This window comes from Penicillium angulare, assembly GCF_028827245.1.
Source record: "Penicillium angulare strain IBT 27051 chromosome Unknown utg000002l_segment0_segment0, whole genome shotgun sequence".
In the NCBI taxonomy this organism is placed as follows: Eukaryota; Fungi; Ascomycota; class Eurotiomycetes; order Eurotiales; family Aspergillaceae; genus Penicillium; species Penicillium angulare.
Window position 1 is genome coordinate 1,821,884 of NW_026623161.1, and position 23,669 is coordinate 1,845,552.

The 23,669-nt window shown below is 46.6% G+C and overlaps 13 protein-coding genes across 13 annotated transcripts; 6 read left to right on the forward strand and 7 right to left on the reverse strand.

The window, feature by feature from the left end:
• Nucleotides 1–638: 638 nt before the first annotated feature.
• On the reverse strand, nt 639–2,031 carry N7478_002148 (gamma-glutamylcyclotransferase; the record flags this gene model as incomplete). The annotated part of the gene is made up of 5 exons (XM_056918362.1): nt 639–1,178; nt 1,272–1,356; nt 1,467–1,614; nt 1,781–1,812; nt 1,937–2,031. 5 exons carry the CDS (start codon nt 2,029–2,031, stop codon nt 639–641), a joined length of 900 nt encoding a protein of 299 aa, XP_056783973.1.
• An 825-nt stretch (nt 2,032–2,856) lies between these two features.
• N7478_002149 (putative short-chain dehydrogenase/reductase family protein) lies at nt 2,857–3,971 on the forward strand (the record flags this gene model as incomplete). The annotated part of the gene is made up of 2 exons (XM_056918363.1): nt 2,857–3,758; nt 3,845–3,971. 2 exons carry the CDS (start codon nt 2,857–2,859, stop codon nt 3,969–3,971), a joined length of 1,029 nt encoding a protein of 342 aa, XP_056783974.1.
• A 631-nt stretch (nt 3,972–4,602) lies between these two features.
• On the forward strand, nt 4,603–5,930 carry N7478_002150 (EF-hand domain-containing protein; the record flags this gene model as incomplete). The annotated part of the gene is made up of 4 exons (XM_056918364.1): nt 4,603–4,643; nt 4,704–4,722; nt 4,830–5,826; nt 5,908–5,930. 4 exons carry the CDS (start codon nt 4,603–4,605, stop codon nt 5,928–5,930), a joined length of 1,080 nt encoding a protein of 359 aa, XP_056783975.1.
• Nucleotides 5,931–6,745: 815 nt separating this feature from the next.
• Nucleotides 6,746–7,036, reverse strand: N7478_002151 (uncharacterized protein; the record flags this gene model as incomplete). The annotated part of the gene is made up of 1 exon (XM_056918365.1): nt 6,746–7,036. The coding sequence occupies one exon, from the start codon at nt 7,034–7,036 to the stop codon at nt 6,746–6,748; it is 291 nt and encodes a 96-aa protein (XP_056783976.1).
• A 371-nt stretch (nt 7,037–7,407) lies between these two features.
• N7478_002152 (arsenic resistance protein ArsH) lies at nt 7,408–8,360 on the reverse strand (the record flags this gene model as incomplete). The annotated part of the gene is made up of 2 exons (XM_056918366.1): nt 7,408–7,815; nt 7,881–8,360. The coding sequence occupies 2 exons, from the start codon at nt 8,358–8,360 to the stop codon at nt 7,408–7,410; spliced, it is 888 nt and encodes a 295-aa protein (XP_056783977.1).
• Nucleotides 8,361–9,351: 991 nt separating this feature from the next.
• cyt19 (uncharacterized protein) lies at nt 9,352–10,419 on the reverse strand (the record flags this gene model as incomplete). The annotated part of the gene is made up of 5 exons (XM_056918367.1): nt 9,352–9,383; nt 9,443–9,586; nt 9,641–9,983; nt 10,044–10,148; nt 10,219–10,419. 5 exons carry the CDS (start codon nt 10,417–10,419, stop codon nt 9,352–9,354), a joined length of 825 nt encoding a protein of 274 aa, XP_056783978.1.
• Nucleotides 10,420–11,716: 1,297 nt separating this feature from the next.
• N7478_002154 (LMWPc-domain-containing protein) lies at nt 11,717–12,031 on the forward strand (the record flags this gene model as incomplete). Its single annotated transcript, XM_056918368.1, has 2 exons — nt 11,717–11,892; nt 11,995–12,031. The coding sequence occupies 2 exons, from the start codon at nt 11,717–11,719 to the stop codon at nt 12,029–12,031; spliced, it is 213 nt and encodes a 70-aa protein (XP_056783979.1).
• Nucleotides 12,032–12,894: 863 nt separating this feature from the next.
• Nucleotides 12,895–14,929, forward strand: N7478_002155 (MDR family MFS transporter; the record flags this gene model as incomplete). The annotated part of the gene is made up of 3 exons (XM_056918369.1): nt 12,895–13,182; nt 13,298–13,760; nt 13,824–14,929. The coding sequence occupies 3 exons, from the start codon at nt 12,895–12,897 to the stop codon at nt 14,927–14,929; spliced, it is 1,857 nt and encodes a 618-aa protein (XP_056783980.1).
• Nucleotides 14,930–15,095: 166 nt separating this feature from the next.
• Nucleotides 15,096–16,154, reverse strand: N7478_002156 (endonuclease/exonuclease/phosphatase family protein; the record flags this gene model as incomplete). The annotated part of the gene is made up of 1 exon (XM_056918370.1): nt 15,096–16,154. The coding sequence occupies one exon, from the start codon at nt 16,152–16,154 to the stop codon at nt 15,096–15,098; it is 1,059 nt and encodes a 352-aa protein (XP_056783981.1).
• Nucleotides 16,155–16,592: 438 nt separating this feature from the next.
• Nucleotides 16,593–18,489, forward strand: N7478_002157 (MFS transporter; the record flags this gene model as incomplete). The annotated part of the gene is made up of 2 exons (XM_056918371.1): nt 16,593–17,163; nt 17,225–18,489. The coding sequence occupies 2 exons, from the start codon at nt 16,593–16,595 to the stop codon at nt 18,487–18,489; spliced, it is 1,836 nt and encodes a 611-aa protein (XP_056783982.1).
• A 380-nt stretch (nt 18,490–18,869) lies between these two features.
• N7478_002158 (uncharacterized protein) lies at nt 18,870–19,356 on the reverse strand (the record flags this gene model as incomplete). The annotated part of the gene is made up of 2 exons (XM_056918372.1): nt 18,870–19,102; nt 19,176–19,356. 2 exons carry the CDS (start codon nt 19,354–19,356, stop codon nt 18,870–18,872), a joined length of 414 nt encoding a protein of 137 aa, XP_056783983.1.
• Nucleotides 19,357–20,133: 777 nt separating this feature from the next.
• On the reverse strand, nt 20,134–21,438 carry N7478_002159 (putative aminotransferase; the record flags this gene model as incomplete). The annotated part of the gene is made up of 1 exon (XM_056918373.1): nt 20,134–21,438. One exon carries the CDS (start codon nt 21,436–21,438, stop codon nt 20,134–20,136), a length of 1,305 nt encoding a protein of 434 aa, XP_056783984.1.
• A 1,169-nt stretch (nt 21,439–22,607) lies between these two features.
• N7478_002160 (sulfotransferase family protein) lies at nt 22,608–23,399 on the forward strand (the record flags this gene model as incomplete). The annotated part of the gene is made up of 1 exon (XM_056918374.1): nt 22,608–23,399. One exon carries the CDS (start codon nt 22,608–22,610, stop codon nt 23,397–23,399), a length of 792 nt encoding a protein of 263 aa, XP_056783985.1.
• Nucleotides 23,400–23,669: the final 270 nt, after the last annotated feature.

Sequence of the window (23,669 nt, forward strand, 5' to 3'; positions counted from 1 at the left end):
CAACCAACCCCCAGCTCCAGAGGGAAACTAAGGCTGCAAAATTTCCCATATACCCCCATTGACGTCTTTCTCTGCACACGCAAAATGTTCTTCGACTGCTCTTTCTTTTGGACAAAAAAGGATTTGACGAAATACGTCGGAATGAGATTTCATGCAATGTGGACCGGCCCTTAGAGGCTGCTGAATTATGCAATGACTGACAGCTTTAATCATTTGTGTTAATGGAGAATTTGTTGAAGGTAGAAGAGATTTGTTTCTGGACATTAATTTGCTTTTTCTTATTTCCTATCTATGATTGTTTCGTCTTTTCTACATCCGTCATGGGGCGTGCTGTCTGTATCAGGGTAGGATTTAGGATGTAGGATAGCCTTTTGATATGACACCAAAACAGCGCTTTCAATGAACACAACAGATTTGCGATTTGATTCAAGATGCTTTGATGCCAATTTGGACCTTAAAGCTTAAACTTCAAGTTCAATAGTTGGGTATTTCGTATTTCTCCTCTTCAATTTATCAGCAACCATACATCTCCCAACTTTATGTACTCTAATCTTCGAACTCTATGTCCCCCAACCAGTAAAAGAGCCCACATGGAACTCAACCCCCAGGTCTAAGGCCCACTGAAACCTTCAAACCTTCTACTCAATAGACCCCCTTCTCTCCCCCTCAGGCTCCCCAGCCAAATTCCTCTCAACCTCCCTCTCCGCCTCCTCCTCCTCCCTCTCAGCTAAACTCCTAGCCTCAATCCCCTTGACCCTCCTCACAAGATCCGTAACATGCACATCCGCACTCCCAAGCCCAATCCCCTCAAGCGCCTTCTCCAATAAGAAAAGATACTCCGTGTTCTTCCCGCTAGCTCCATGCCCCGCACTGATTACCTGCGCCACATCCTGCGGCTCGCGACGAGCATATTCACGCAGGAATTGCGGATTGCTAGGCTGTCCAATATACACCATGCAAGTTGATGATTGAGCAGAGACAGAAAGGTCTGTGATGGTTTCTGGTCCAGATTCAGATCCAGATGCTGAGACGGGGTAAAAGGGTGTGAAATGGGCACTGTATCCGTCTACTTCTCGCTCGTCGAGGTAATCATGTACTTCTTCTGCATGCGAAGCGGGGATATGATATGCTGCGCCCCATACCTTTGTGGATGCTGATTCGGATTCGGTTTTTGCGAGCTGCTGCGTGTTAGTGTCGGAAATAGAACAGAACAGAACAGAACAGAACAGCTTCGTTACAAAAGACTGGACTGTGAGTGTATGTGTAAATACCGGATCATCTAGCGTTTTCCAAAACTCCCGCTCAATAACCGTGACTACTCGACCTGGTTGCTCGGGAGTTCCGCGGTGATCGGTACTAAAATAGATCCAGTATTAGCTGATTCCTATAAGGATCTAGTAACGCAATGCAAATTAAATACAAAGACAGACTATTTAGGCTAGTCTGCTCCGAGGCATGGTGCATACCTAGCCTGATTAAAAACGCCACGGCTATTGTCAGCTGGCTTGTTCCGGGTGGTGATTGCTGTTTTTGGGTTCCCGGGGAAATTCAAGTTGCTTTCCGGTTTATTCTTGGGATTCAACCCCGATTCAAGTGTAGAGATCATGATCTTACCTGCCAGAAACGTCGGACGTAGCCACTAATGTAGCCGGGGACTCGTTGGTCTATGTGGCATTATTAACATGTACGTTTATGATCTGGAGCTGTCTCCAGGGCTGATCTGGTATGGGGTATTCCAGAATTCCAACTTGTCTCAGTATTAGTAGGTGTTGTCACATACCGTAGTGTGGGGGTGGCTTCCAAATTAAGCTCCTGTCATTTATTTAGCGAGTTGTTTTTAACAAGAGACAGAGTGTATAAATGAAATCGAACTATATCTCCCGACACTTGGTACCTAGTGGTAGTGGTTGTGAAGGGCCTGGTGGTATGTACTTACCCGTATCCAAATACCCAGAGATCCCCTTTAGGAAAATGAGTCTTCCACGTTCGTCCATTAGGATGGACCTGGTGTCCCTGCAAGCTTGCTGCCATCTTCAAGTTGATCTTGTTCAATCCGGTACGTATTTCTAAGTGGGGTTGATTGAATCAGACGGTGTGTTCAAGTTTTAGAGAACGTAATTTCCAGCTTTGAAACCCAATCAAGCCGGATGTGGGAGTATTCTGTATTCACTGGTACCAGGATACAGTTCAGTGAATGAAAATGGAGATAGCAGGTTTTATGTACTTTAGTTGGCGTATACAACTTGGCGATCTGTGGGCATCTCGCTGAGAAATCGAAGGTGTGTTTGCAGTGTTTGCTCGCGGCTCGCCATTTCTCTGTGGATGAGATCTTAGCTGTCACCTCGGGAGACATGGGGTCGGGGGGGGTATTATTAATGAGCTTGATTTGGTATTCCGGTAAATACCTAATTTGGATGATGGACTGAATAACTCATTATTAATTGAGTTGAATAGATATGCTGATTCAAGTCATTAGATGTTTGATGCACTGAATACAAAGCTTATAGATCGAGCATCGACACCTGATTTTTGAAATGCTGAGCCCATTGAAACTGAAAACGGAACTATAGTGGAATTCAATGAGTTATAGTGTCTCATTTGTGCGAATTAGGTCTGTCAAGACATTTAGTATTTCGTCAGGCACATTGAATTGTCCTGATGTCGCTCAAGATATAGAACATTGTCCTTGATTGGCCAATTCTGACAGCTTACATGACTCAGCATGCTGACATAATATTTCAATCCGTCTCCACATGCAATATCGCTCGAAACAAACAGGAGAATTGATATCTACATCCAACATCAAACATATCCAATCAACTGTCTCTTACCGGGATATCCTGGTAACCATCCACCATGGCAGGCCTATTCCGACTTCTGAAAATGCAATACACCCCTCCCACAGATCCCCGTGGAATCTCCCTCGCCGGCAAAACCGTCCTATTAACAGGCGCAACATCCGGTCTAGGCTACGAAGCAGCAATCAAATACATGAATCTCGGCGTGGACTCCCTAATAATCGGAAGCCGAAGTCTAGAGAGGGGAAATAGCACAAAAATCAAACTTGAACAGCTCACCAATCGACCCGGCGTCGTGCAAATATGGGAACTGGAAATGAACAGTTTTCAGAGCGTGAAGAATTTCGCAGCTCGCGCGAATGAGTTACCCAGATTAGATATTGCGTTGCTAAATGCTGGTCTTTGGAATCGGGATTATACGATTTCACCTCAGTCTGATGGGGAAGGGTGGGAGGAAGTTCTTCAAGTTAATGTTCTTTCGACTTCTTTGTTGGCGCTGCTGCTTTTGCCGAAATTGAGGGCGTCTGGTGCTCATTATGATTCTGAACCGGGGCATTTAAGTGTTGTTTCGAGTCAGCAGTTTGTGAGAGTTAAGGCTGAGAGTCTACGTACGGACTCGGAAGAATCACTGTTGGAACATCTCAATTCTCCGGAGAGGTTTCAGGGCCCGAAACAATACGGTATCTCGAAGTTACTAGTCGAGTATGTGATGAAGACTATTGCCAATGGGGTTCGAAGAGAAGATGGTTCATTGCCTGTTATTGTCAATACTATTAGTCCCGGGTTGTGTCAGACTTCTCTCGGTCGGCAGTATGATCGGTTCTATGAGCGATGGATTGTTTGGTTGTTGCATCGGTTATTTGCGAGGACTTCCGAGGCTGGCAGTCGGTCTTTGGTTAGTGGGACGCTTCAGGGCGCGGAGTCGCAGGGTAAATGCTGGCGAAGTGATGGGTATCTTGAGTATGTATCACTATGTCCATTTCCATGTCTACGTTTATGCTGAGATCAGTTTCCGCCTGCGTTTTATGCTGACCAATTCTATCTAGTGAGTCTAAAGCGCTTACCAACGGATCAGAAGGGAAGGAGTTTCAAGCCAAGGCTTGGAAGGAGATTGTGGGGTTATTAGAGAGCCAAGCGAAGGAAGTGCGTGATATTCTTGTATTTGAGGATTAGCCTTGTTTAGCTCGTATTCGTGTATAAGTACGGGATTGTACACCTGGGCATGGGTGTGGAGTTAATTTGATTGGACCACCTGTTATGGATATGGCTATGGGGATAGGGAGTGTGGAGCCAGCATAATATGCGAGTCAATAGGACCAGGGTTAAGGTGGAAGCAAGAACTAAATGGTGCTATTAAACTATGCTAAACCATGCAGAGATTAGGCGTCAGGTTATAGCACCAACCTAACTGGAAATGGACCGTAAGGCTGAGCTATTACATCCAATGGGGAACAGGGAACACAGCTTCATAGCTTCATAGCTCGTATTTTCTACTTGTTTAGTGGCTTTTTAGTGGTTTCTGGTGGGGATCAGGCAAGTGTTGCGACGCTGACTTTTTCTCTCTGGGCAAAGAACAACCACCGCCCCACGGCTCCGCTTTGACAAGAACACAACCCTCCTGGTATTTCTTGAGCATAAACTCTTTTCCCTCGCTTCTCCTTTTTTCACTCTCTGGATTTTGCACCTCTTTCGTTGGGATTATATCCCCTTTTACTATACACATCTCCCCTCAATCTCTTGTCAGGGCGAGATATCCTCGCCCTTTGACACGCGTCCTCACTTCGTGCCTCATTGCGTCACCAAAATGGCTTACAATAAAAGTTACAACCCGGACGCGCTGCCAGCGTAAGTCCAAGCTCGAAGACAAGATCAACGATGCCAATCGCTAATTTTCTACTTAAACAGCCATGCCGAACCAGAGCAGGTAAGAACAATGAATATGGACTTGGATCCAAATCAGAATCCGAATCCGAATCCTAGGCATTAACATAACTCAATGTAATGAATGCGCCGACTAACCATCAATCCCAGGTTGCGCAAATGATTGGATCAATGCAGGTTGGAAAACCACCAGGTCCATCCCCAAGTCCACTTCCATCTCAAAATCCAAATCAACGACCTCTTCCATCCCAAAAACAAAAACCATTACCTTCTCGCCCGCCCGTTCAACCTCAACCGGGCCCTCCAACCAGTGGCGTCCCCCCTCGCGTTCCTGTTGCTAGTGCTCCCCCGCAGCACAACCCATACGTCGCTCCTACCCCGCGACCAGAACCTCTCGCCTCCCAGTCTTATAACGGTCGCTCGTCCACTCAGCCTCATCCCACACCTACTCCAAACCAATACCCACCAAACCAATATCCCCCGCAAAACCAGCGGCCGCACCCTTTACACCCCTCCCCTCCACCCCAAAACTACGGTTACGGTCCACCACCACAACAGCCTCGCAATCGACCACCGCCTCAATCTCGACCTCCCCAATCACCCAACCCCCCACCACTACCAATCCCCAGCGATGATCCCCAACAACTATTTCCGCTATTCCGCGCCGCGAACTCATCTCACTCCGGCGCATTAACCGAACACGAACTCGGTTCTGCACTAGTAAACGGGGACTATACATCTTTCCATCCTCGAACAGTGAAGATGATGATTCGCATGTTTGATCGCGACGGAAATGGCATAATCAACTTTGATGAGTTTGTGTCATTGTGGAAATATCTAGCTGCATGGCGCGAGCTATTTGATCGATTTGACGAAGATCGCAGCGGGCGCATCAGTCTGAATGAGTTTGAAAATGCGCTGGTCGCATTTGGATATCGGTTAAGTCCGAAATTTGTCTCGGTGCTTTTCTCTATCTTTGAGAGTAAGACTAGACAGTTGAATGCGCCGCCGCGGAGTCCGAGTGGGATGAGCTTTGATCTATTTGTGCAGGCTTGTATTACGTTGAAGAGGATGACGGATGTGTTTAAGCGATATGATGATGATCGGGATGGGTATATTACTGTGAGCTTTGAGGAGTTCTTGACCGGTACGTTTCAATACTTAACATATAGCCTTGGGGGCACTATATGTACTTCAAGACAACAGACTGACTGACATGGTTTTATAGAAATTCTTCAACTCCAGGATTAGAGGAATACGAGATATCTGATGATATCCATATGCTCTGTATTTATTGCATTTGAGGGCTCTTTTATACATGGACTGGTCTTGGATTGTTTTCTTTTGTCTCTTCTCTTTTCTTGTTTTCGCTTGATTGCCCTTTCATTATACCCCTTTCCCCAACTGTTTCCACGATAGAATCACTTGAATTTTGAAACTGGGTTTATTTCATGCATGATGGGATCTATGTTTCACCCGCAAAAAGAAAATATGTTTACATGCGTCTGGTGAATATAGGTAGATCATTCCCAATTGATATCCGTTTTCGGCGTTTACTGCCCATAGAGTGCTCAAGTTTGCATTGCGTCATTGTCATAGCTTAACCTGTAATTGAGCGGTTCAGAGCTTAACGATCTGATATTCTGTTTCGTTTCAGGTTTAGATTTGCTTTTTCTAATTTCTTGTGATTGTCTACTATGAATTTAAGTTTCTGTGGGCGGACTTATGAGGCTGCCGCCCACAGCGCCATCGCATCAGGAATTAAATTCAATATTTCGGAGATTTATGTATAACATACTAACTTTATTATCTAGGGATAACTTAGAAATATCTAAGAATGTGGAGTCAAAGTCTGTTCTGATACAGCATAGTATAGCAGTAGTATTCATATGATCTTACTAGTATATACTAGGTTCTAGTGATTAGACTGTCCAGTCTGTCATACAGAACACACTGGTAGTAAGAACCGCATCTTGGCTGTGAGTCCACGGCAGACGCGCCAATCTCTATGCTGTAATACCCGGACCTGTGAATTAGTACATCCGGTTAGTCTTGCCTAGTTTGGGTTAGCGCCCCAATACTATATTTTGTAAGCTCTCTTGTTGCGCCGGTATAAAAACCTCGCCCTGCCCTTTCGACCTTTTGTCCCTCTCTTTCCTTTCCTTCCACTCCTCTATCTTGCACTCGTCGCCACCCCCTTCTTTCCCCTCTCGCCCCCACCGACCATTGCACGCACTGCCCCTTTCATTCACCGGATATGCTGCTCGATCTGACCCCAAGCCTTGTTCTCGCTCCTTGACCTGAAGTGGCAGCTGCGCAGGGTTAGAACTACCGGATGATTCAGCCCGCAGCAGCATAGTGTCACTATCTCCCCATGGAATGGCTGCGGCATGCTACGAAGCTATCTAGGTCAACCTTGAGCCTTGTGCGCCTCTGATTCCGCAGGCCTCCTGCAAATTGCTATCCTAGCATCGACGGCGCCTGCCCCGCTACATCCACCCCATCTCAGGTTACATTGGCGGGTGACAGCAAAGAGAAATCTCCACTGATTATGACAGGTTGGCGCGAATATTGTCCGCTACGATCGAAGGCCAGAAAAAAAAGGGTTGAGGACATCTGGGTGTTGTTGAACAAATCTAACTTATTCACATGCAGTGAAGTACATAGCCTAGAGCCTGACCTCTTCAATGCCACACGGCATATAACAATGGACACATCCACTACTAAGCTAGAGTTGTGTCGCTCGAGCCAGCCTCAGCTTTTCTTCCTTGGCCCTTTTCTCTTCCCGCTCACTGAACCGATCACCAAAAAGTTCTAAGTGAGGCCGCATGAGGAAGGTGTATTTTACAAACTCCTCCATGCAATCCACCAGTCGGTCCCGGTTACCACTAGGCATCATCCTCTGATCTCCCGGTTGACCCTCGTCGGGGAAATGTGTATACGCTTTCGGGATCGAAGATTGATTCGCAATAGTGAACATGCGCATCCACCGACCGAGAAGACGCAGAGAGTTGACGGCATTGAACGATTGCGAGCCGCCGCACACCTGCGCAATGGCGAGGGTCCGGCCTTGCGTCGGACGCACACTCCCGGTAGTCAGCGGGATCCAGTCGATCTGATTTTTGAAGACGGCGGTCTGTGGATGGTCAGTAATAAGCTACCAGGCATTTTTGGGGCGGGGGGAGGGGAAGAAATGCTCACTAGGTTCCCATGTTGTTCGGGGGATACCCAAACATGCCCGTCGCTCCAACTGCTAAGCTCTCGGAGCTCCTGCACCTTGGGATGGCCGTACTCGGTATCATTCTTCACTGGTAACCCCTCGGGATTAAACACACGCACGTCACACCCCAGATGGAAGAGAATCCTGCTGGCTTCCAGAGCCACCAGGCGAGAGTAGGATCTCCGACGTAGGCTGCCGTATAATACCAGCATCTTTAGACGGTTGTTTGGTTTTTGCAGTTCCTGCGCTGCCAAGCCCATGGCGGTTGTTAACTCCAAGGTACTGACCCAGTCCTCGGCCGCGTCGTCGAGAATGAAGGGGCGGTATTTTTGACGGATCTCGTGGTCATCCTCGCTCTGTGGTATAGCCAGAGATGGGTGTTCCGGGTATTGTATGCTCTCATGCCCAGTGACGAAGTCGGGAACAGTTGGCCCCGGCTGGGCAACCGCGGGATGCGCCATGGTGGTGTATCTGTAGGGCGACAGACTAGCCACTGAGTTGATGACCGGGGTAATTTTGCGTGCTAAGGGAATTCGAAAAGGAGCAATCATCAGGGGATTTTATATATTTTTTATGCGGATCTGGCGATAGCAGTTCTGATTGACAAATGCCTTATTTATAGATTCGAACAAATTCTAGATGGCCAGATCGGGGCGACTGAAACGCGGCGAGTAGATGTCATCCGCAGGTGTTGATTGGCTGGTGAACACGGAAAATTCTCAAACGGGTTAAGTGGATTTGGTTCTCGGCACTAAGCCTTGCTTAATGGCAGAGAGTTCAAGAATACTTAAGAGCACAAACAGCGGATATTTATCTTCCTACGTCGAGCTCGGAAGCTGTGTTAGTGGCACGATCGCACTCGAGGCAATCTCCCTGACTAAATACAGTGGACCCCGGGGGATAGAGTCCATCAAACTACGAGCACAACGATTCGTCACCTGAGAGAACGGCTACGGATCCTACTTCGTCGACTTCGATTTCGATTCCAGTTACTTATCAACAGATGGCTATATCCGACAGCCAAATTTCCGACGGGGACTCGGAGTTGGGTGTTCTGTTTGACTCTCCTACTCCTGATACTTCAACGTTACAACCACCCAGCAGGCACCAGGACTCCAGGCAATCAGGACAATGTACCCCGTGTGAAACTGCAGCCAGTATCATTTCATATATACGAAGTTACCCCGACACGCAGGATGTGCGATCAGAACTAGGGTGTCAGTCGAGCGCTAGCTGCATGGTAAAAAACATGGACATCTTCCGGCTGCTAAATGAATGATCACGCGATGAAATATTTAATTGATATTGAACTGGGCTAAATCTCACGGTCACCCCTTTGTACATACTCATCGTGAACCTATGGGGACTGCGCTTGTCCGAGCCATGCAATGCAAGGGCGTTCTCACCAAATTGGATTCTAGCCTCTCCATGACAGTTTTTAAGCAAAGTTATCTAAACCTTGATAGCATAGATCTGAAACGAGCCTGGAAAAATTGTCAATAGCGCAATCAAGCTTGAGTCAGGATGGAGGGTAATAACTGACCAACCCACTCATTAAAGTCTAACTCTGCAACATCACTCGTAGTCTCTTTCTTCGGACCCACACTGCTGCAGCAGGAGCTCTGAGACAAATACGATGACTGCTTGTAAAGATTCAGGTCCGACTTCGCATCAACGATGAGCACACCTACCGGCAGGTTAGTACAAAAAACTCAGGTGCCTTTGATAGCTGTATATTTACTGTCGAATCCGGCCTGCTCAAGATACTCCTCATACCTCGCAATCTCACTCGCACCGGCAACACACCCAACATACAGCGCCATGTTCTTAGTAATGTGGCCCGGGAGCGGCTTTCGGGCCAGAATATCACTGATGGCAACCCTTCCGCCCGGCTTTAGTAAGCGAGCAATCTCTTTAAAGACGGCCGGTTTATCGGTCGCTGGGACGAGGTTAACGACACAATTACTAATGATGCAGTCGACGCTGGAGTCGGGCAGTGGCACGGAATTGATAGTTGCTTCAATAAACTTGGCGTTGGAGACTCCCGCCTTCTGCGTATTTTTCTCGGCGAGTTCGATCATGCTCTGTGTCTACTATCAATCCTGGTCTCTATAGAGGAAAGAACTCGAGCTCGAATCACTTACCTTTGTCATGTCAACACCGATTGCCTGCCCATTGACCCCGACTTTACGGGCCGCCAGGAGGACATCAATGCCACTGCCGCTGCCAAGGTCCAGAATTGTCTCACCCTATATACTCGAAGGTTAGTATTTTCCATTCGTCACCGTCGTGCGAAGATACCAGTTAAGCACAACAGACTTCTTTCATATTGGCAAACCCCACTGGATTTCCACAGCTTAATCCGAGGTTGGTCCTCTCTGGCAGCGAACTGAGATCTTCCGCACTGTAACCAAAGGCCCTGGCGATCTGCTCTTCTTTCTCGTGCTGCTGAGTAGTGTAACTCTGCTTGGCGATGTCACCATAGCGGGACTGGACAAGATTGTAGGTATCGTTGGACATGTTGTAGATATTTCCAACTAGATAACACCAAAAAGCCTCAAGGGGATATTGTTGATTGATTTAGACTGAATGGGTCTCTCGTGGCTGAGACTGGCAGGATGATAAGTTTTTCGAGTGCAGACGGGAGATATCCGTGCTTTATCTTCACATACGGAGGAATGATCGGCCGTTTTTATTATCGATTGAATGTAAGCCTTGAGCTCTACAGTACGCTCGTTACTGGGTGAATTGTTTATCGTTGGTATGTCACCCACTTGGGCACGGACTATGGAGGGGAGAAAGTGTCCGGGGTAGTATGTCATCACATTTGGAGTGGATCCCGCCAATCCAAGTGGTTTTACCAATACAACGTAACGTGAGATCTGGAGATGCTTGTGGTATTCATATCTAGCACCAGCAGGTAAGGGTGTAAAATAGTAAGGGAAAACCGAAAAACATCCTACGAATCTCAACAGACAAACGTACTCGTTTGTACCTGATATTCTGTTTTGAGGTTAAATTGATGTGCTACTGTGCTACTCTACAGTATCGTACAGTCATGCTAAGGCGCTGTAGTTCTGATATCGTCAAGGTGGGCAATTTTGTATGACGACCAATCACATCAGATGAGTGACAGTTTGCTGGTATTGACCAATAATAACGAAGCCATGACTTACTGCCATTGCTCTAGATTTGTGATTTGTCAGTATGAAAATGGAGCAATTCTTCACCGAAATTTCGACCAGTCACAGTGTTAAAGTGACATACAGATTGCTGTCAATCTTATAGGCCCAGAAATATGTCAGTGTCAAAGCAATCTTCAAAGACGATAGCCTATCATCCTGTCGGTCTTATAATAAAGCAGGCCGCCAGCTGCCAGTCTAGATTTGCCAAGTGCTAAAAACCTCAACGCATCATTGATATAACGAGACGATGATGTCGACTCTAAAAGCATTGTAGGCTCTATTCTAGGTGTGATATCGTATGCACTGCGACTATACCTTACGAAAAACCCCCGTCAAATGGTCTTATATTGTGGGCCAAGTCCGAGTCATTCATAAGAATGTTCTAGATTAACGTTGAAGATGTTCCTTTGTAAAGCCAACACGTGATATATAAACTTCGACAACAGCCTCCTTTTGCCTCTTGCTTATAGAAAGGCATCCCTAATATTTCTCCATAGCATATCCTAGGGGCATTCACTCTTCACACCCACCAAGTTCTGCGATCGTGATAATCTCACCCCTCTCGAGGTCACTGGCACAATCAAGAAGCTATTCCACAACGAGCTCACCATCGATCACTCAAGACATATACGATGGCCAATAAACCCAGCGTCTTATTCGTCTGCGTCCACAATGCCGGTCGCTCCCAAATGGCCGCCGGCTACCTGAGCCACCTTGCCGGCGACACCATTGAGGTCCGTTCCGCCGGATCGGTCCCAGTCTACTCCATCAACCCTGTCGTCCTCGAGGCCATGCTCGAAGAAGGTGGGTATGCCCATTAGCAAACCCGCGTAATATCCGTCTCCATAGATTACTTTACTGTACATCCCTAATATGAGATTCTCACAAGCTACTATAGCTCTTAAATTAGATCGTTACGCGCGGTAACTGCATCTGGCTCTATTTGATCTGATGCTGATCTCCTTTTCTCGGACCGATTATAGCGCCACTCCCGCTACCAGGTGACACTCGTACGACATATATCTGCGCGGCAACTGTAAATTCGTTGCTTTGTAACCTGCCTGGTACATCATATGAAACGAGTAGAATTATGATCTACATCTTCTATTCTAGCATACTCTGCTTGAGTTCACTCTTTGAATAGTAGATACAATACCACTGTAAAAAGCCATGTTCTATCACGGAGATAAAAGTCGAAGCCGAGTGGAGTTTGCACCCGTTATCGCTGGACCCACCAGACCCCCTTACTTCAACACGAGGTATGACTCTATACCGCACACGCATGCCGAACAGCCTGAATAGCCGAATGCATCTATGGGAGCCTAATGACAATCAGATCCGAAAACAAACAAACACACACATCACAAAACAGAATTAAATCGACCCCAATAGTGGAGTCTTGCTTACTGTAGGATCTACCCTGTACACATAGATCGAGTGTATGTAAGTCTAGCTCGGTCTCGGTCTTTCGGCGCTCCCAAACTCCCGGAAACTCAGAGACCCACTTCTTGCTCTGGTTAACTCCGATCGTTTTTTCTTCACCTCTTTCTTCTTTTCTTTTAAAGGAGTCCAGAGCCCGATCATGCTGAGTTCGAGTTCTTTGTGAAATTATTCTGCGAGCAGTGAGTCGAGTCAAAGAACGGATCGGTGAGCTGAGTTGCGACCGCGCGTGCTATATACGAATCTCCGAATCGTCGACGTAATCTTGGAGAATTCCCCGATAGCTGCGATCGTCTGACTGCGCCGTTATTCAAATACGGACACTTTGACCTGAAAGCTCACTGCTATATTCTGATAATATCGTACAAAAATGTCGACAGAACATCATCAGAATGCCTCAAGTGGCACAAGTGTTATCTCAAAGGAGTTCTCTGAAAAGGCTCCCGTGGAGACCCCGCAGGACCATGAGCATGCATTCGAGGCACAGACCCCTCACGATACTACCGAACCGGAACCTGAAGCTGGCGCGGATATAGATGCCGAAGCTGAGAACAATGCTATAGAGAGGAAAGAGTCCGGCGCACCGCTGGATAGAACACCGTCTCAGGCACAGAAAATGGGCAAGAAGAAGATCATCCTGGTTATGACTGCTCTTTGTGTAAGCTATACGCTCTCGTTCCTTTCTTATACTACCCCATTCTCGACCTAGGTCTTGGCTTGGAAATGCGCATTTCATTTCGTCCATTCCAGAACTATACTCATTGTCTTCTTAGATGGCCCTATTCCTAGCAGCCCTAGACATGACAATCATCTCCACAGCCCTCCCCACAATCGCCGATAAATTCCACGCCTCAGAAAGTGGCTACTCGTGGATCGCCTCTTCATACCTTCTCGCCAATGCCGCCTGTATCCCGCTCTGGGGCAAGGTTTCCGATATCTGGGGCCGCAAATACATCATCTTGCTAGCGAACACGATCTTCCTGATTGGCAGTTTGATCTGTGCCCTGGCTCAGAATCTTCCTATGATTATTGCTGGACGTGCAGTTCAGGGTGTTGGCGGTGGTGGCATTATTATTCTTGCGAATATTAGTGTTTCGGATTTGTTTAGTATGAGGGAGCGTCCGATGTATTATGGGCTTTTTGGAGCTACGTGGGCTGTTGCGGGTGGGTTGGGACCGATTATTGGGGGTGCTTTTACGACGGATGTTACATGGAGGTGGTGCTTTTATTTGAATTGTGAGTTTGTTATCTATCGATCCCTCTTGTGGTTGAGGTTGAGTTTGGCTAATCTTTATATAGTGCCCATCGGTGGTATTTCATTGGTGATCCTCGTTCTTTTCTTGAATATTGAATCGCCCAAGACTCCTCTCCTCGCTGGTCTGCGCACAATCGACTGGCTCGGTACCCTGACTATCATCGGAGGAACTCTAATGTTCCTCTTTGGTCTCGAGTTCGGCGGTGTCAACTACCCCTGGGCCTCAGCTACAGTCGTCTGTCTGATCGTCTTCGGCGTCGTAGTCTGGGTCCTCGCCGGGATAGCAGAGTGGAAGATCGCAAAATACCCCATCATCCCATCCCGAATCTTCGGCCAATGGAACAACATCCTCTGCTTTATCGTCTGCTTCTGTCACGGCTTCGTCTTCATCTCCGGAACATACTACCTCCCCCTCTACTTCCAGACTGTGCTTCTCGCCTCCCCCATCCTCAGTGGCGTCTACGTTCTCCCCATGGTCCTGGGACTATCATTCGTCTCCGCGATTGTCGGTGTCCTGATGAAGAAAACGGGCCGTTATCGCGAATTTATCTCCGCTGGTCTTCTCTTCATGACGCTAGGATGGGGTCTACTCATCGATCTCAAGCCATATGCCTCCTGGTCCCGCATTATCATTTATCAGCTTATCGGTGGTATTGGAGTTGGTCCTAACTTCCAAGCGCCACTGGTAGCTTTACAATCTAATATTCGTCCTGCTGATATGGCTACCGCAACTGCTACTTTCGGTTTCGTTCGCCAATTGTCTACTTCTATCTCTGTTGTGCTTGGCACAGTCGTCTACCAGAATATTATGAGCCAGCAGGCTGGCAAATTGACAGCTTCCATTGGAGCAGAGCTTACGAAGGAGATCTCCACTTCGTTCGCGGGCTCTTCAAAGGCTCTTATCCAGAGCCTTAGTGAGTCTCAGCGTAAGGTTGTGTTGGAGTCTTTTACCTTCGCGCTGAGCAGAATGTGGATCCTTTATACTGTTGTCGCCGGTGTGGGATTCATTGCTTCTTTGTTCATTCGCCACACTGAGCTGAGCAAGACGCATACTGTTCAGAAGACAGGTCTTGCTGAACAAGAACGCGCCCGTCAAGAACTAATTGATTCTCAACGGAAGGCGGAAGGTAAGCCTGAAACTGAGGTTTAGGCTTGGCTTTCTTTCTTTGTTCGGATTTAAACATACATTTACTTGCTATATGTGAATACTTAATCTTCTTGTACTTAATTATTAGTTATCTCTACGAATCGTCTCTACGGAAACGTGCTACGAAGAAAAGTTATGCAGTCTAATTGAAAGATGCCGAATACATTAATCACAAAACTTCAAGTTCCACTTCAGCCATAACCCCCAAATGATCCGTAACCCACGGCTTCTCAAATCCCAACTCCACTAATTCATTTCCTTTCTCCTCCGGACCCTCAAGAAGAACATCATACCCAAACCTCCCAAACCTAGATACCCCAACACAACCGCAAAAATAAACCTTATCCATTCTAGAACACCCGAATTTCGCTCTCAACTCCGTAGCAGCCTGTTGTCCCCACGTAAATCCATCGTCTGTATCTTCCTCCCCACCTAGCTCAAGAAATGCATCTTTCAAATTATTATCACCATGTACATGTAACGTTCTATCAAAGTGCTGAATAGCATTGAAGTCTCCAGCAACTATACCTGCATCAACAGATGTATCATGCAAATGGCGTGCTATTATATTCATCTGCTCCGGTCGAAAAGGAGGTTCAAAAGCCATAGACTCAAGATGAGAAGTGCAGAGTCGGATCTTGATCTTTTTATTCAGAGCCAACGAGACATCGATATCCACGAAGAGAGCATCGCGATCCATACGCGTCTTCAAATAATGGACCCGGAATACATTCCTTATCACCAGACATAAGTCGATAAGCATGATAGTTCCGTAGTGTGTCGTAGCCCAGTTTGTGGTGTCGAGATCGGTTATATGGAACCGTTCCTGGATCCAGGGTGTATTTTTAATTATCTCTAGATCAGACGGAAGGCATTCTTGGAGATATATAACTGTTGCTGCGTTTGAGGTGTCTGGGTTGGAACTTATCAGGGTGTTTAGGTGGGATAAGGCTGTTTTCATCCGGGCTTCTGGGAAGGGAAGCATGAAGTCGATGTTCCAGGAGTAGAGAGCGATTTTGGTAATGTTGGTATTTTGCTCATTTTTATTTTTATTGTACATGCTTGTGTCCGTGGATGTAGATGGAGATGGAGATTTGATGATCCAGGATGAGCTCTTAGGATCAAAGGCGTGATAGGACTGGTTATATGGTTCATCGGGTATCCAGGGAACTGAGGACTTTCTTAACGCCGCGCTGTCTGCGATAGCCTTGGAGATGATGGCATCCATGATAAATGTACGGAATTCCTTCTTGAAAAAAATCCAAGTTGGTCGAGAAGTCTAGAGTGCAGTTGAACCGGTTTGAAGGGCGTGGATGATGATGGTAAACCGGAGCTCGGGATATGGTGGGGTTTACCCGATTATCAGCCCAGAACTATCACAACTTTTTGCGCAATAGACCCACCATTACGCAGATCCGGTAAAATGGCTCCGCTTATCCGTTCAACACAATGGAATGGATTTTTCAGTATCCACAGCTCCTATCTTTTCAATTGCCAAGTCTGCGTCTGCTTTTCTTCTCCTTGCCATCGCCTCCCTCGTGTTCAAATGAGCTGGTATACCCTCTAAAATCTGAAAATTGCGTCAATTATCGCGGCATAAGTCCGTTAGACAGCAGGGGGAAGGTTTTTGTCTTGTCTTGACAGGATCCACACAGCAGGTGCGAAAATGCAGTCATATCTGCAGTATCGGCGATTGGGAAGTGCCGTTAGTAAACAGCTGGCGGATTTTTCGGTGGATGATTATGAGAAGGAACAAGCACAGTACCATTATCAACAACAGCAACAGCAAGATGGTACTTCGGCTCCAAGCCAAGAACTTAAAGCTCAGAATGAAACTTCGGGGTCCTCGAGCGATTCAGAATCCGGTGATGAGTCTGCGACGAAGGATTTGAGGTCTAGCCAGGAGCAAGATATAGCTGGATCCAACGGGTTTTTGGCGAAGAGTCATACGCGAAAATCCGAGAAAACAGCGATTGCATACTCGCTTCCTGGTGTTACTGTTCGTGATATTGATGATGCGACGGATTTGCCTCGTCGAGTCTTTATTGTGGCTTGGGATGGTGTGAATGATCCTCAGCATCCGCGGAACTGGAGTATGGCCGCTCGCTTGTGGGCGACGTTCAACGTTTCTCTACTCGCCTTCATTGTTACGGCTGCTTCGTCTATTAATTCGGGCATTCTACCTCAGAATAATGCTGCTTATGGTGTCGGTGATGTTGTTGGATCTCTAGTGGATGGTAATTACTTATCCCTTTCTATTTTCTCATCTCAAATGTACAAAACTAACCTCTACAACAGGTCTCTACCTTATTGGCTTCGCACTCGGCTCTCTATTCAGTGGTCCACTCTCCGAAATCATGGGTCGCAATCTAGTCTACGCAGGTTCTCTAATCATCTTCATGATCTTCGTCATGGGCGCAGCTCTAGCTCCCAACATCGGCGCCCAGCTCGCATTCCGCTTTCTATCCGGTTTCTTCGGCTGTCCACCCCTAACCTGCGCAGGCGGCACAATCGCCGACCTATGGAATCCACTTGAAAAAACCTTCGCCTTCCCATTTTACGCCTTCATCTCCTTCGGAGGCCCTGTTCTCGGACCCGTAATAGCATCCTACATGGGCCAAACAGGTGTTCTATCCTGGCGCTGGAGCGCATGGATCATACTCATCGGTTCCGGCGCTGTCTTCTTCCTAATAGTCCTCTTTCAACCGGAGACATACGCCCCACTCCTACTCCAATGGAAAGGAAAACAGCTCCGCAAAATAACAGGAGACAAGCGATTCCGATCAGAGATGGATCTTCAGAAAATCGCCCTTTTCACTCGCATCGGCGGAGCCATGAAGCGACAATTCCTAATCACCATCCATGAACCTATCATCCTCCTTATATCCCTCTACATGACAGTATTGTACATTGTTCTCTTCACTTTCTTCGACGGATACACCTACATCTTCACAGATACCTATAATCTCTCCCAAGGAATGACAAACATAATCTGGGTAGCGATGTACATCGGTATCTCTATCTCAGCTCTCCTCGTCTTACCCATCTACTCCAAAACCAAGAAAGATTTCACTTCCGCCGCGAAAGCAGTCAATAGGCCCGACCCATCAGTTGACAGCCACGCATTAGATAACGTGCCCACTGAACCTGAAATCAGACTCTGGTTCGCTATCGTCGGCGCACCATTTATTCCTATCTCGTTATTCTGGATGGGATGGACAGATTACTCTTCTGTCTCGATGTGGTCGCCTATTATTGCGTCGGCGGCTTTTGGGTTCGGAACTATTTGCGTCTTTATCAGTTCGTATATGTATGTCATTGATTCTTATGATATTTATGCGGCGTCGGCGCTGGGATTTATGACTGTTTCGAGGTATTTGGCTGCGGGGGGGATGACGGTTGTGGGAATGCCGTTTTATAAGAATTTGGGGGTTCATTGGACTTTGACTGTCTTGGGGTGCATTAGTGCTGTGATGGTTCCCGTGCCTTATGTTTTTTATAAGTTTGGGCCTGTTATTAGACGGTGGAGTAAGTATGCTGTTACGAATGAGGTTGCTGTTTAGGGTTTGCTTGGCCCTGCTTCCATTTGAAGTTGGGGAAATGGTTGAGAATGGGAATGATATCATATTATACATAGACTGTAAACTGCGCTTTATAGATAGACTGCTCTTTTACTAATAGAAATTTCATATAATAATGCCATGTCATTTCATTCCGGACGCTGCATTTTTCTTCTCTTATTAATTCAATCGTAGTGTAAACATCTTGATTCAGATAGTGAGGGTGAAACTAATGCATGGAAGTAAGCATTATGTACTAAAAGCGATCCATGCAGAATGTATATATTAAGAGACAAGGCATCGATTGATGCAAAATGACTATTTAAGCAAGGTACAACGACAAAATGCGAACCATAACATGATCCCATGTATTCAGGGCCAATCTAGAGACCAGATGGCAAACCGCTGTTGGACCAGGTAATATCCTGAGTGGTACCAACAGTATTGATGTCAATGATAGTCCAAGCCGAATCATTATCTGCCGGATCAACGACGAAAGTGCCAGTACCCGCGCCTCCATATGGGGAATAGTACAAGAAGATGCCTGGGGGCATGTTTGATGCGCCTGCGGGTCCAGCAACAGCCACGGGGTAAGCGCTTGAGGAAGTGTCGGTGCCTAAAACAATTATATAGGTATCAGTATTGCTGATCTGCGCTTTCATGCTACTTAATTAATGTTTATTACTCACCGATGTCTGAGCAGGAGTTGGTGTCGGCGTGGTATATGCCGATTGGGCTCGAGGTACCTGACCACCCGGCGAAGTTTTCCACAGTGACAACGCAGTTTGTGCCGTCTAGACTATGGAGGAGAACGGTGCTGGCAAAGGCGGAGCTAGCGAAGAGGGCCGCGAGGGAAGCTTGGAAACGCATTTTGAAAGAGTGACGGAGTTGGTTGTTAAAGAGCGAATGAATGTTTCCGAGAATTAGGTATTACTTGGAAGTAGAGGTGTTTACAGAGCATTGAGGAATGGTTGGGTCGATATTTGTAGACCTTTTCTCATGACCCCTATACTCCTGACTTTAATGAAGCCTGAATCCTTGCAGGTCAATAAATATCTTGATTGGACTTTGATCCTTTTTGGGGCCATCGGACTTTGCAGCGGTTTGGTTTTGTTGTGGGCTCGGGCAATTTCCTCTGTTCGGTAGATTTGAACGCTGATCGAAATTATGGTGCTTAGAAATCTGGCCTGGGTAATGAGGCCAATGTTTTATGCAGCGGAATGAACTTTTGTAGAGTCGTGTATAACATTGAGATTAGGCGACCGCTAAGTGTGAATTAAGGTTTCAAGTGCGAGGAGCTCGGCAGACTTGTATACTTACATTGGGGCCAAAAGATCCCGAACTCAGGAGAAGATTAAGGAGTATGCAGTAATTCGTATGTATATTTTCGATTGATTTCAACACGTTCAAATCGAAATTCAAGGTTTAATGGGTCAGCTGCAGGTGCAAGAAACGTGGAGAATCTATGTCTAGCGTGCTTATGAGGCTGGATGGTGTCACTATCCACCCCACATCAATCCACCGTCAACTTCGACGTCAAACTTTATTCTTGAACATACGTTGACCTATTCTGTGCTCTTCATCCATTCATATGTGTATGATGTACTATATTCTGTTGAACATTATACACATATCTACCTGGCTCGTCTAAACAATCTCGTCCTGCAAAGCCGCGACAATCCTCTCAAGCGCTAGAACCAGATACTCCTTCGACTGGGTGAACACAATTCTGAACCATCCATCCTTCTCTGATCCAAACAACGCACCACTAGCCAAGAAAACTTTGTGCTTCAACAAGAGATCCATCACCTTATCTCCGACACTATCATTGTCGGAGACACTAGGATGAAGTTCACGATATCTCTTCCCTAGGTCAACCCACACGAAGAATGCCGCATTAGCCCCGGGCGCATATGTAATGCCGTGCTCTCTGAGGAAATCAACAGTAAAAGCATACGACTGAGATAGCCTTCTCTGGCTCTCCTGGATATATGCATCCATGAAAGTCGAGTCATCGAAAAGCGTTGCCATCAGATGATCAGCCAGTCCAGATGGAGTTGTGTAGAGTGATGCACCCCTCAGCGCGGAGTGCAAATCCTCATTCACCTGAGAGATAATAACACCCATTCGAAGACCATTCGCTCCAAAATCCTTACTCACGCCCCAAAGAACATGGACGAGGCGAGGATCAATAATCCCATTCAAATCGATGGAGAGTGCAGACTCAAACTTCACTGGTGGCGGGTACTCATCAACAGTATTCTCCCACACAGATAAGGCATAGATCTCATCGCTGATCAAATGAATCTGGTACTTCTGGCAAAAGCGCATCAACTCGATGAGCACTTCTCGTGAATAACACCGGCCAAGTGGATTATGTGGATGACACAGCATCAGCGATCGAACTTTCTTCCCGGTTTCTTCCTGGAAGTTCAACAGAGCTGTTTCATATTTGGCGACTCCTTCCAGACTTAAGGGATCACATTCCTCAAAGCTAACAGGGACAACTGTCGCTCTCGGTCGTGTCATCATATCAGGTATAAAGGTGCCGTAGTACGGTCTTCCAAGCAAGATTCCCTCACCGGGATCAGTGAAGGCCCACGACACATGCTCGATAGCAGGTGAAACGCCATTTGTGACGACCAGATGATCAGCATTCAGCGGAGTGAACGGCTTCAATTGTCGATTAAGAAAGCCAGCCATGGAAGCTCGGAGTCGATTGGATCCGCTATTTCCATCATTGTATGTGAGGTATTGGGCTGGGAGCTCTAATTTGTTATTCAGGAATGTGAGGAGCTCATTATGCATGAGCGAGTTTTCCGCGACCCCAACGTTGACAAAGCCGTTGGGATTTGTGGAGGCGCACCATGCGTCGCTTAATACATCCCATATTGGGGTTTGTGAAGCTTCTTCTGCGGCATCTTGTGCCCTGCGGGATATTAGATGCTGCATCCTGATGCTGGATGGGTTAATATTCAAGTTCCTTGTCGCTTCTTTTCTTGGTGGTGCTGAGCTTGAGTGGGTGGGTATTTCCGTTTTCGGATTTTCAACTCGTTTTAAGGAGCTTCCCAAGGTTAGAGATGGAGTATATCTCGATTTCCAAGGTTCCTTTCCTTATCGTCTTGGGAATGTTCACGGATAGCAATGGTTAGTAATCCAGCACGATGATCATGGAGCTCTGGAACTTTATACTGAAATAGGTGCGGAGTAAGGCGGGGGATTTTACATGAGTCTCTGTACCTGTCCATATTACGGCTACCGTCGGTTTTCTCTCTCTTTATTTTCCGAGTCCAAGCTATTGTTCAAATCGAGATGAAATCGGCCATACTGAGTACCAAGAATAGACTATAATATTGCCTTGCCAAAACAACATCCACCGGAATACGTGCGGCCGAGCGGAAGTTAGTCATCTTCAAGCTGGACATAACCTATTTTGGATCTAGCCTTATCTTTATGTTCACGTTCACCTATAGTATCTCCGGTGATTTTTGCGAATTTCCATTCCGTTCGCTTTTTCACTCTCGATTTCATGCACCTCACAGCATGGCTTATCACGCACTGACTTACTTTCGTGCCGATCTTGCGGTTACAACCGGTTTCATCAAAGGCCGAACTGTGGGTCACGCCTTTTACTGATATCTCGGTATGAGTTTTTGTACAAACACCGTTTAGGAGGTATCGGGCGCAGAGATAACCATTGCAGGACTTTAGCATATCTGTAGAACTATATGATGATCGCCAGTCCTATCTAATATGCGGCTGCATGTCATCGGCCCACTACAACCCACACCTCTACTAGAAGCTCACACACGTATGACAGACATGTCGCACATGTTCTGCGTATCAGCGCATCAACCACGCGGTTTTAGGATCATTTAACATAGCACTACAGAAAAAAAAGGTTATCGTCTTATTTTCTCTGTTTCCAATGATCTTACTACTCGATAATCACAAATTCATAACTCGTATAGCTTACTTACCTTGGCAGTAAGCACTAGCAATAAAATAAGCCCCATCCAAATTTAAGGCTCTCAAAAATTTTCTTCTATCTCATTTTCTAAAAAAAAAACCTCATACCTCCCTCAAAATTGCATATCCAATTCACATCCCAACACATCAACATGACTCAACCCGAACCTGCACAAGTTGAGCCCCCAGGCCTAAAAATAATAAACGCCTCTCTCTTCCGCAGCGGCACAAAATCAATGGCCCGCGCGTACAAAATTCTAGGATTCAACGCACACCATGGCCTCTTAGAATCAGTAACCGACACTCCATGGTCCTACCTGCTCTCCGCAGCAGAAGCAGCATGGCACTCCCCCAACTCTCCAATACCAACACCCCTAACACGCTCCGACTGGGACAAAATCTGGGCCCAACACAACGTTTCAACAGACCTTGGCTCCCCGTTCAGCCTAGAACTAATAAAGATCTACCCATCCGCAAAGGTAGTAATTGTGCAACGTGACTTCGAAACATGGTGGCCAAGTTACCGTCGCGAAGTCCTAGACCGCGTGATGATTGAGCCCTGGGCAACTATCAATTCTTTCATTGGAGATATGATCCGTCTACCTGCTGTGCGGGCTATGAGAAAGATTCATCTTGGATTCTTTGGTGCGAATGATAGAGACCAAATTCTTCTTAATGCGCGGAGAAGATACGAGGCATTTTATGACGAAATTAGGGATGTTGTTCCAGCTGAGAGGAAACTAGAGTATAAACTCGGTGAAGGGTGGGAGCCTTTGTGTGAGTTTCTGGGTGTACCTGTACCTGATGTGCCTTTTCCGAGGGAAAATGATGCTTCGGATCATGGGGATGAGGTGAAAAAGAGATATAAGCTTATATATGGGGCTCTGGGGAAGATACTTGTTCCTGTTTTGGCGGGTGTGGGTGTTTGGTGGTATTTAAGTTGATTGAAACTTGAATGTTTTTTGGGAGGAGGAAAGAGCCGGTGTGTCTGAGTGTGAGTGATCCCGGTGATATGAAATATCCGGCTTGATGAAAAGATCTCCAGGTACCTACCTATTCGAGTACCGTTACTCCCAATCTATATGCCCGAGAACAGTACAAATAAGTTTTAGAGCACTAATAAAGTGAAGAAAAGAAACTTTACTGAACTAAAGCCCATTTTTACTTTACTGGGAAAAAACTAAAACTCAAGCTCCAAGGAACTTTATTGGAGG